General features: G+C 40.4%; 2 protein-coding genes and 1 long non-coding RNA gene across 8 annotated transcripts in view; 1 reads left to right on the top strand and 2 right to left on the bottom strand.

Annotated features, from left to right (window-relative positions):
- Nucleotides 1-614, bottom strand: part of LOC111243151 (uncharacterized) — a 24213-nt gene extending 23599 nt beyond the window's left edge. Inside the window, exon 1 of the mRNA XM_086977712.1 lies at nucleotides 474-614. Coding sequence (XP_086833838.1) covers nucleotides 474-500 — 27 coding nt within the window. The 5' untranslated portion in view covers nucleotides 501-614. The remainder of the gene's footprint in view (nucleotides 1-473) is intronic.
- Nucleotides 1-12084, top strand: part of LOC147758229 (uncharacterized) — a 17955-nt gene extending 5871 nt beyond the window's left edge. Inside the window, exons 1-4 of one of the 6 annotated variants that reach the window (XR_015319336.1) lie at nucleotides 675-689; nucleotides 1142-1212; nucleotides 2304-11722; nucleotides 12070-12084. This is a non-coding gene — a long non-coding RNA (uncharacterized LOC147758229). Of the gene's footprint in view, nucleotides 1-606; nucleotides 622-674; nucleotides 690-720; nucleotides 736-902; nucleotides 918-1141; nucleotides 1213-2303; nucleotides 11723-12069 lie in introns of those variants that run through there. The other 5 variants (XR_015319338.1, XR_015319337.1, XR_015319335.1 and 2 more) reach the window with 5 other exon arrangements.
- On the bottom strand, nucleotides 5626-7351 carry LOC111255488 (neuronal acetylcholine receptor subunit alpha-3-like). Its single transcript, XM_022817501.2, has 2 exons — nucleotides 6959-7351; nucleotides 5626-6595 (listed from the first exon to the last, which is right to left on the bottom strand). The coding sequence occupies exons 1-2, from the start codon at nucleotides 7349-7351 to the stop codon at nucleotides 5855-5857; spliced, it is 1134 nt and encodes a 377-aa protein (XP_022673236.1). The 3' UTR covers nucleotides 5626-5854.

Raw genomic sequence — 12084 nt, 5'->3', positions numbered from 1 at the left:
ACGATGGCGGCACCGCTTGTCGATTTCTCTTACCTAGGTAAGGTTATGATACGGATTGGCTAATTATTGACTGCTGTTTAAGCTGTTGGCTTCTAGCAAAAAACGGTATTACAAGCAGAAATTAATTTAAACCCACTAATATTTTGCGGGGTGGCGATCCTCCGCCAAACGTGTTTAAATGATTTCCTTGAAACCTTTTTAAAGGACACTCCGCAGCGAACTAACAGGAAATTAACTGTATTGTGAAGCCTGCTTTTGTAAATGTATCGGTTTATGAAATGGTTCGTGGGAACAGTTGTCGATTTCGATAATATTTGTGCATCGCTCAAAGCACTTGTGTCAGTTGGTGGCTTTGCTAAAGGGCTGTTGTCCGAGACGTAATAAGAATAATTTCGAATTCGAATTGTAATATGGATGGAATATAGCAGCGCTGTAAGATGATCCGAATGACTCAAATCAATTGAAGAACATACCGAGTGCCAATTGAAGATTACTCTCATTATGGTTGGAGATCCGGCATCCTTTTTACTCTGCCACCGACGCTGAAGAAGTGGCTTGACCTCTCTCAGGCTCTATTTGTCACTTAGAGCAGAATTCTCTGTCGTATCGTTGTGCCCATGTGTAATTCCGCGGTTTATAAATTATGTTTACATGTGGAGTGTATCGCTTTCGAAGTAGCGGTTATTGTTGTTAGTGCAATTTTTTCGCTTGTGTTTATTTTGAGCGATTTGCTTGGTGGGTAGACTAGCTACCTTCTGGGCAACTAGCATTTAACTATTAACAGTATTAAAAATCAACATGTGATCTTATGCATGAAAACTTCTTGTGAAGTTTTATATTCGGTCCCAAGATGACTCGGTTATACGGGTTCGCTATGTACAGATCATCATCGGATCAAAATTTATTTCTATCTCAAGGTCGATTTCAAGAAGATGAAATACATTAATATGTTATATATATAACTCGATATATTATATATAAGAGTTAATGCCGTATCCAAGTTAATAAAATTAACTCATATTCACGCAAAGGCTAGGTTTTCGATTTTTGAAATAAAATTTTACTTTGTAAGTTAAAATGTTCGATCGATGGATAGAGAAATTTTGTAACAATGTGGCAGGCCTTTAAATAAAAGCACCAGGTAAGAAATGTTGTCGCCGTAATGCAGCTTGATATGAACGCTGGAATCGTCTCCGCTCTCACAGATTATAGGTCAGCCGATCAAATTAATTCCTTGGAGAGAATAGAACACGTAAAACGAACGACATGTTTAATCGATCGATGTAATTTGGGCATGAGATTTACGCCCTCTATATGCTTAGCTAGTTGATTTGAAAAAAATCTTCACTAATCGCTTCTTTCATACAGTGATGCATTTTGTTTGCTTACCTCTGTTTTCTATCAACAACAGAACAATGATGACACAGCCATAGTTGTATAATGAGAGAATTTGAAAGCCAATAATAAAGAAACACTTTTCGCGGAAGCCACCGCGTAAATTTGCCCAATTCGCTATCTGAACTCAGCAGTTGAAGCCGTTTCTAGTTCCCATAGTCGTACGTAGGACTTACAGACCCCTAAATAGTGATACAACGTACCTTCTGCTTATATTAGAACCTTGATGCACAAGAATAAGATGCTATCTTATTCGGGGCATACTGAAAGACCATCCGGTTGTTCAGGTACACCCAAATAGTCGGCCTTCGCTGCGCTTCTTCGGAATATCAGAAATTTCAGTGTTTCTTTTTTTCACGAAGCATGAATATTCGAGAGATGGAGCTCAACTAAGCACCGTTAGATTTCTTTATGGCGGGCGTATCTGAGTGAAACTTTAACATTCTTTAATAACATTTTAAATAAGCCGTTACAACAAATACGGCCAATAAAAAACATTACCCCAAATTAAAAACGAGCATTTTTTCGCAGTAACGTATGTACGGTTTCGGACACGGGTTAGGCTGAAGCAAATGATAATTGCGCTGAATAAAATCGCTCTTGCAGAGTATCTCTGTCAAAAAAAACATGAAAAGATATTGTTATTTTGGGATTAGTCTTTATGAACAACGGTGACGCTATTTTTTTTTTTAATTTCGTTGGAACGCCAAATAGAAATTCAAGTGCAGCTTCAAATGGCCATTCTTCAGTAAGTATAATCCACACCGTAAAATAGTAAATAATCACCGTTCTATCAGTTACGACAGAAGAAAGCGACACTGGATTCGAGTCCGTTGTGGAATTTGAGGTCGCGTTTTAGAAAACGTTTAATTGGTAGATTCGCCACTTTTGTCTCTTCGTGATTCCAGACGTTCGACCGAATTGCGTGTCCGTTCACGGCAGTTGTCTTCACTTGCGAAGCATCATTCGAAATCATCCGTTGCAGTCGGCATGAAGCTTGCGCTGACAATAATCGCGTCACGTGCACGAGTTACAGACCTATTGGTGCGGCCACACTCTGTAAGAAGCTTGCAAATAGGAGTTCCTTTGGGCGGCAACATTCGAGGCTGAACTGAAGGCAAACACCAGAACGAGTAACGCGCACTTCATCATTGGTCTCCGTATAAAATCGTGAGGTTATTTCGTCTCGTTGACTATGCTGCGTCTAACGTTCGTCAGTTACGTGTTCTTAACTTTCGCTACTTCCTGCAGACGTAGTTTTTGTGTAAAAACCTTTGTTGTTGTCAGCTTGCTATTGCCGCTGGTCATCGCTACGACACTATGATTAACACTGTTAACGCAGTGACACAGTTATTTGCCTTAAATAACGCTCACGTCACATTGGCCGACTATGTAACCGTTAATGCGGACGGAGAAAATAAAGTAAAGCGACCGCTGGAAGTGGGTTGTGTTTAACTTGACGTAGCATACTTGAGGATGTTTGTGGTGGGCCTGTGCATGTACGATACGCCGTAATCTTCTGCGGTACATTTGCTATCGTATCGTGAAACATATTAATATCACCGATGATTCTCATAGCGTAACCATTAATGGATTCTCAAAGGCTGGAAAAATCCTAACCTATTAAGGTGACTTTGGGTCACCTGTCAATAGCGATCGACCCCCTAGTTTTTTTTTGGCCCGGACCACAGAGTAGCATTGTGTGCAGAGTTGATGCCATAAGCGGGAACGTCGCCTGATCGAATGAAAGCATTTTCACTAAGAGGTCCCCATTGTGATGCAGTTTTTTCAACGAATTAGAATTAGAACGTGTCAATTTGAAGAATCGCTCACGTAATTAATGAACTAATTTTCTTATCGGCGCAATTTTATTGCCTTTATGTATTTAGTGTATACATATATAAATTTATGAAAAATTATACGTTGAAAAGACTGTTTTCTAGCTATACATTATTCGCTATTTTAGAAATGATCTACCGTTTCCGTTCTTGGTGCGAGCTTCTGATTTTCTACAAAAGCATTATATATCCTTTAGCAAATCCCTATTAGTGTTATGAAGGTGGCACTCTTCCTGATTTGAGGAAGTTTCACCACTTATACATATATAAGTGATGAAACTTAATAGTTAACTGCTGCCCAACGTTCAGAAAAACACGATAGTCGAACGCGTCACATTTTTTTTACTTATTCGGGAAACAGCTTTTTTTTTTTGACGCAAATTAGAGTGGCTCCGCCAAGGGTAACTTGATGGCTTGTCGCGATTATCTAGGATAGGATCTTTTTAAAAATCACCATGACGAATCCGATTAATGCATCCATTTCAGTGTCTTAGTGATTTATTTCAGTAATTAGGACTTATTACTCAAGCAGAAGTTAATCGAGAAGGAAGCAATTTGACAATTAGCTTCAGAATGAATGAAACCCTTAGTTCTGGAGAAGAATACTCATCTTCGCGTGCGTTTCGGCCCTTTATTCTAGGTAGAAAAGGTAAGCTCGGTAGAAGGTGTAAGCTTTGTATTATTATACTAGCCTCAGCACCAGTTAGGAAAACTCTAAATTTTCTTGACACAAAGGTCTCGTTCTCTTTGGTGACCCCAGGTGAGAAAACACCGAAATGCTATTAAATCGATGCAAAGCTAACTTCTAAGTTTTCATTAGGCATCGCCAGAGCTTGCCTAGCTTTTTAGCAAACATTTCCAATGAGAAGACCATAGTCTGTTCTATAGACCAGCTCGATCTAGGAAGGACGAACAAGTGGCTGGAACTGATCGAATGATACGTTTGCATGAAGAGTTATCTGTGAACTTTATCTGCATAAATCGAGATGATGTATTTTTACTCGGATGAAATTTGTACACGAATCATTATTCAGAACTCCTGCTAACATAACTGTTCTATTAACTTCAGGAAAATTTGTTAACGATCTACCTTGGTTGATTTGATAAAAATGCACGGATTTATCATGCATAGCTAATTGCTAACCTCAAATTGTGTTCTCGTTCAAACACGTATTGCGCCGAAGTGAATTGATTTCTATCGCGTTAACTTATCGATGGCAGGAGAATACTGCAATCCAAGTTATGTTTATTCTAAAGACGGATTGGATTTATAAAAAATGAATGAAAATACAAACCGCTTTTGTCTCTCAAACGCTGATTTATCGAACGTAATTTTCAAAAGTTGTGTGAAGCTTAGTATTGAAAAAAAATATAATACAATCTAAGAAAATTTGTACCACTTCGTTCACTGGAAAATTATTCATATTGAACAGTGGCATCAATAGAAGCGAGACCCAATGACGCTCCTGTTTAGTTCCCATGGCCGATGAAGATTTTAGCGTAACCGTACTTCTCGTCCCTCTCTTGTTATATAGCAACTGACAGATCATATAAACAATGACGTATAATAAAAGACAACATAAATGCCGTACGCTAGGAAGCTTACGCTTATTTGTTGCTCAAAATTATAAAATCAGTCCCATCAACAGCTCGTCGCCTCTAATTAATTCCCGGGAAAAATTCATTATTATTTATACCTGACTTTTTTTTGTTAGCTCCAGTATGTGACAGTCAAGAGAGCTTATCGTATGTAATATTACTGCCTGCCTGTCTGTCTGTCTGTCTGTCTTTAACCCAGTCTGTCTTATCTCTGTCGTTCAAACTAACGCCCATACATTGATCAATATTCCTCAATAGGAAAATAGCCGACCGTGCGGCAATAGCCAGACATTTGAGTGATAGCACGTTATATGGAAAACAGAACAGCCTTATAAAGTTCTTGTCTGTAAGCATACAGTCCATATCAGCTCTCGTGTTTTGCTTCTAGTTGGCTTATGCACTACACCTCTTGAATAGAAATACACCACTTCTAATGGGAACTAAACCACCAACTATAATCTCATGCTTCGAGCCAGTCAATATTTCAGGTACGTTTCTAACATATAGCAGTGACAAATCATTCGAGGACGGGATCATTTGTGTAACTGCTTTTTTACCGTTTAACAAAAACTATACCATAATAATAATAATACAATCACACTCAATATACCTTATTTAATGACTTTTTTCAATCAGTCTAGCTGCCCAATAGATGGCGGAACGAATGTCCGTTGTCTGTATCTGTATAGATCGATAGTAATTATATGCACGGTTTTACTTAAAGCTCTATCGATGGACGTGATATACATATTTCACCTGTGATAGTAATAATATCGTAATAAATAATCTCACCTAATTTGCATATAAGTTTATTTTACGAAAAAAGGTACATTTTTACGCGGACTGACCCGTTGTTGGCCGCTTTAGTACTTATTTGGACGTACCAAGTATTTATATAAGTATATGGTCTGCCACAGGACTATATCCTACTGTATCTTAGGTCCTACTAGCGATTTATCGGTTGTTACCCGGGCATACGTGCAGACGTATATCTAAATTTTATACGTTTCTAGGCGCTCTGCTCAGAATAGCGGTACCGAGAAGAACAATACAGTTGAAAGCGTTGCGACGAAAGCAAGTGGCACCGTAAAGACGGAATCAAGCGTACGGTGGTAACGTTGCTCAACATCAGAAATGAGGGCTTCTGACTTCTCGCCTGCGGTCCCGTCTGCCCCCACGAGACCCGTCAGCTTAGCTAAGAATGAGCAGTCCATGTGACCGCGTAAAATAGCCAAATGAGTACAATTACACAGGAAGAGGCCAGACAGAATTGCAATGAACAAGCCATTGAGAACGGTAAGGATAGACAAGTTTTCTGGGACCGATTCGTCCGATGACCGAAGGTGTACAAGTGCCGAACCCAGGAGCAGGGTGACGATTAACAGACGGATATCGGCCTTCGTCGCGGGGATCATCATCGTGAGAAGCGCAAGAGTCACAACGGCGATTAGCGGCACGACGCGTTCTACTACGTGCCGGCAAGCTTTACGCTGTATAGTCAGCGTCACTTGAACACTCGGGTAGGCATTTTCGCAGCAGACATATTTCTTTTCGCGACGTTCACTTTCTGTAGAAATCAACTTCCATTCGCTATTTTGCATGAAAACATCATTATCAAGATCGGTGCCCACTTGGAGGTCAATTTTTGTCTTGTCGTACGTCCAGCTGCCAAAGACGAGAGTGCAGCGTTGTATATCGAACGGGAACCATATCGCGCTAAGATTGCATGTTACCTCACCGCTCAACGGGGGCACCCACAGCACCTGAAGTAGATTATCGTTAAATAATGGATAAAATGTGAGATTAACGAAAAATGTAACAGATTATGCTAACTGCATACGCACACAGGCTAAATCATTCCCCGAAACCTGCTATTATAAGAAATATAATAAAAGAGAAGCACACGCATAAAGGCACTGGTTACCTAAAAAAAGTATGTAGGTGTACATATATGCCCGAAAACTCTCGATTTCACCTATGAAAATGCTTTTTTTATTCGATTCCTTATGGGGATCGAACAAGGGCTATCTAGATTTGAATTATCGAACGAAAGGACTCCATGCGAGGACGATATACCAACGTCTGTCGATAGCAATATACTGTCTAATACAGTGTTAAATTCTTACCGTTCCATCACTGCTGACAAGGGTTAGTGTGTTTTCGACGCTTAATTCATAAGCGTTGTATAGCCTAAGATCAGGCTTCCAAAGGGTCTCGATCGGAAGATTGAGAATAGTGATTTCATCGTGATCCGACGCGTTCCATTTAAGTTGCACGTCTTTCCACGATAGCTTGACCCAGCCATGCAGCATCAACCTGTTGTCGTCGACATCAACAACATCAAGTTTAATCGGCACAAAGCTCACATTGATCGTCAGCGATTCGCCGGTGCGGGTCACAGGTCTGCTGCTCGATTCGTAATTTGCCAACAGACTCTGTATAAGTTTTTCTTCCGCTGGCGATGCCCAGACGCCACCAACGGCCATTCCCAACATTACGAGCAGACGTGTTGTCATCATATCAGCTCAAGCAAAAATATCTGTTCACAATAGTGCACCACTGGTTCTCACTGGTTTACATATGCGTGTAAGAACTGACGCAGTTCAGGTGAACTGCGCCTTCGTAGTATGCGTTGCGGATATCGTTTCGCCCTGTGGAAGACACAGCGCAATGGCAAATAGATGATCGCACGCAGATATATCCATGGCATAACAGGTGATGTCCAGCTAGATTGCCGCTGATTAGCCATCTCCGGCAAAGGCGAGGGAGGACGCAGGTTAACTGTTGAGTCGCCATTTTTTTTTGTCACTGATCGAGCGGTGTCGCTAGCGTCAGGAGTAATAGCGTTTATGCGGGGCGTAGTGTGACCGATTTTGCGTAACGTTTCAGGTAACTATGGGTGAAGCGGGTTAAAGAGGGAAACAACACCTCCCCGCCCCACGTCCCACTGGAAGCCGGAGCGACGGCAGCGACTCAGCGCACTTGCATGGAATCACGATTACTATTAAAACACATTAACAAGCTCTGTTTCGTTCAATCTTTCAACAGCTAGCCACCAGTACTTCGTCAATGCAATGACAGTGCAGAGAATAAGTATACAGTGTATGCTAGCAAGGAAATTCACTTTCTAGATCTGCAATATAGCCGGTTGAACATAGACCAGTTCGTTTACGAACTCGTTTAATATGAGCCGAAACCAACTTAAATGGAATCGATAGATCGGCTTAAGGAACTACAGGTGGAACTTCGTCGAACTTGTAGTTACTTGCACAAAGACTAATTTTTTCAGCCTTCGCTTTTTCTGCATTTCGTAGGTCCACTATAGTTTATATTCCTAGTAATTATGGTTTTATCGTCTTTTTATTTTCATAGATCGCGCTGATATCGACGACTCCAAGCTAGGAATTAAAAGCACTCGTTTCCCGTGTACAGGTTTCAGTGATTATGTATAGGCCAAATGAGAATAAAGTGGTCATTCTAATCGCTGCAACGAGAGTGGGTCACTTTGTTATAGACTAAGAAACTGACTCTACTTCTATAATAGCCGGAATAATCGGCCTGTACCTAAAGTGGCTATACTGACTTTCGCCTTGTAAAACTCAAGGATACACGGCGCGTAGGGAGAAATACGCAACACTAGCTATTGCGCGGTCCAATCCAGAAACAGCATAGATAATACTATCGAGTCTTTCATCGCCTTCGAAGCAATGCCTTCAGCTGTTACAACCAACGTTGTCACCAATGCTTTCACTAGGGTTTATTGTCACCGCGCCGAACATACTGCAGCGCTGTTGCTATCGCATAGCAACAAAAGCGATGGCAGGTTAACGCCAATACATCAACGACGCCTGGATGATGCTCTAGAGCGACTCTGCCGGAAAGAAGCAAGTAGAAGTAAACAAGTTTTCCAAATCTACCCAATGAGCCGTCACAACTCTGTTCGTTATAGAGACACTATCACTGTCAGTACTGGCAAATTGCTTTCCACTCTCGACGTTTATTTTGACTGTCGCTGCTTACGATCGAACAAGAACTGCTTCGACCCTCTGTCAACCCTAAAATCGCCGTACAACGGCCGATAACAAACGTTTCCTGTCTCTCAGTCGTCAACAACGCTACTGGCGTGACATAATGCAATTTTTTTTGTTGGCCCACTATTCAGTGCCGACCAGCCGCTTACGGACTGAAATTCATTCGATTATAGTTTAAGAAAGGGTACGAAGAAGCCAGTTAAAGGTTCACCTGGTGTCATTTAATAAACAAATCTAGAATATATGTATATATATAGCGTAATTAAATATTTAGGGAAGGGTGTCAACGGATGGGTGGCCTTTCGATGATTTAAGGGGTAATCGTGTTTTCTTTCCACCGCAATAACTTGCTTTCTGTTTGCTGATGTGATGCGAAGCGATGTTTGTTGGGGGTAGACGGAACAAAGCACTCTTGACGATTTTGATTATTAGTAAAGCTCACAAAGCGGTAAGTGCGCGCTACGCCTGCTCCAATTTGTAAGGCGATGCTTATAGATGTAAAGGGAAAATTTTAGATAATCGAAAGGTGCTGACCCTGTTAATGTGTTCTATTGCAATTTCATTTTGTAATTTCTGTGTCGTAGTAGACGGGGAGTAATTCTGCAATCCGTGCATCTATTATATATATTTTCAGAGGCAGCAATAAAAGCTGCTACTCCACGACACTAGAACGTCGATCGAACGTTCTGCTGACGGGCTTCTCCGAGGCTTCAAGTCTGCCACAGTACGGGCAAATCCTTGAAACTCTTGTGAATGATCGCTTAAACTTCACTCGTTCTTTCTTGCTGCTTTCTTGAATAATTACGTTTCTGAAAACAAGTTATATTCATATCGGAGATCTCTAAGTTACAGTAAACAACACGGCAGACAGAATGCTCTTTAGCTATCTTCTAATAAAACGTAAATTTACTCTGGTACGAAACAGTTAATCGTTGGTTAGTGACACATTTGTTCTATTTTAATGCAAAAGGACATTTATTTTGACTTCAAAACAAGTGATGATGATACTACTATATATCTATGTCTAATTTGAGATTATGTTTTTATTTGCTCTTAATTTCTATTACCTATAGACCTAAAAAGTACGATTGAGATTTGCCATGGCCTTTCCAGTCGAGCCTAACAGATATAAGCCTAGGTCTGCTATTTTTATGATTTCGACACTGTGCTGTGGTACGTTCTTGTTCTATTACGGGATCTTAGGGTAGCTTCATCCCTGTTCCGTTTCGTTATTGTGCCTGTTACAGTGCACCTACAATGACGAACTGTCTTTCAAAGTAGTTTTATCTACGTCCAAATAGTTTTAAACAGAAATGTTTGCAATAGTAATAATAATTAGCTTGTCACCTTTTCTTTATCGATCTATGGGTGGAACGACTTAGGTCCTACATATAAGCAGGCTTAATACCAAACATAGTACAAATTCATGTGGAAACTGCTCCACATACTGATCGATATAAAAAGGGCATCATCTTCCATTACGAGCACATTAATTCTAATCACATTGCTTAAAGTACCTCGCGCATGTACAGGCCTAAGAGTACCAGTGGACGGAGTGGACCAGATATCTGTAAAGTAATAATTACTTTTCTACCGTCTACAATGATCCTTTATGGTTACGCGGTGCGCTGTTCGCCCATACAAACAAGGCGTCCATTGCTCCTTGCCTCAGATAGTTCTTAATTAGAATTCATGATACCTATATATATATATATGATGATATATAACCTTTAATACATACTCGCCAATGTTGACGAGCTACCGTAGTTCAAGGTTTTCTTTAGAGCTAAGTAGACACGTTTCTAGCACTGATCAAGAGCAGAGACCCGATACCTTAAAAATGCTTAGAGATTTATCCCTATTTGTGGAGCGTCGATATTTATTTGCGGCTTGGTGCTCCTAAAATGGCGTCAGACAATTTTAAGATTGTACCTGAAATGCAAACCTCGCTCTTACAAAGACCGTTATATATTTGTTCGACATGATCTTGTTTGCTGTGGGTTAGTAAGGCGTCCTTAGCAGATGAAGCGAGTCGGACCCTCAGAAAAACAGTTTGAGGTGTTTGTACACAAGCACCCACACACGTTCAAATTGAAAGGCCTATCTACTTGACTAGGCCTTTCTCACAAGCTTCGTCTCGTCAAAGTTATGGCAACGACTTACTGCCTGCTGTTTCTGAAGTTCAATAAAAATTCAGCTCCTTTAAAAACAAATGAAGCTGAGTGTATAAAAGTAGGAATAATATTATTTCCAGGAAGTCCAATCGTATACCGGCATGTAGCTGAGCTTCAACAATGTAACACGTATCAGTATATACACACATATATATGTATATATAAGGCAAGTAATGCACACTATCTATCAGTTATGAATATTTAAATATAAGTTAAACAAACAAGTATAAGAAATAATCCACATATGTGACTTGTGTCTTCAGCCAATCACCCGAATTTAGTTTGCAGGTCCTGACGAGCTCACGCGTATCAATGGTTACTGAGCAGTCCTGCAGTGATGACTAACAGATGAAATCCTTATCCTCAATAGTGGCAACTCTTTTTAATCGAACTCTGAAAATGTTGCAGGTTGATAATAACTATAATACGTATGTATTTAGGCTTGCTCAAACGACAAAATATGTTGATATACTACAACTACTGAACTTCGTTACTTACGGAAGTTGTGTCATAAACAGGAATTCAGGAGTGCAGAGTCCTGCTAAGAACTCTTGGACCTAACTTCTAACAGCTGAACAAGTCGCCCGACCAAAACCTTTTGAAATCGTGACTCACGTCCAATATGATGTGTCAATACACTGGTCTACAGCAACGAGGAATTCCGAGAAAACCCTCGTTGCTATAGGTAAGTGCACTATTGAAGACTTTGTGTTGTCAATCTGCAAAGAAGCGTGTGTCTTACACGTGGCACGCAATGCGTATAAAATGAGCTTTATGATCTGTTGTCCTGCTGACTGAGACTTGAAAGCGCTGTAAGGTGCACGGGCAACAAACGACGTCAGAACCCATTTCGACATCCGAAGGACATCATAAACCAGCTACAATTCTCGTTTAAAATTAGTCGTTTAAGCATTAACGCAAACCGAAATACATCGTGTGCCTTGTAAAAGGTTTTCGTCTTTTTGCAAACCCATAGTATAAAGATTATGAGGCAGCTTTACTTTTCGTTCGCTTTGCGTTATCTTCCTGTAGAACTGCGCGAAGTCG

The sequence above is a fragment of the Varroa destructor genome, unplaced genomic scaffold (assembly GCF_002443255.2).
Source record: "Varroa destructor unplaced genomic scaffold, Vdes_3.0 BEIS01000001.1, whole genome shotgun sequence".
In the NCBI taxonomy this organism is placed as follows: domain Eukaryota; kingdom Metazoa; phylum Arthropoda; class Arachnida; order Mesostigmata; family Varroidae; genus Varroa; species Varroa destructor.
The sequence above is the reverse complement of the archived record's forward strand: the minus strand, read 5'-3'. Positions and strand labels throughout refer to the sequence as shown.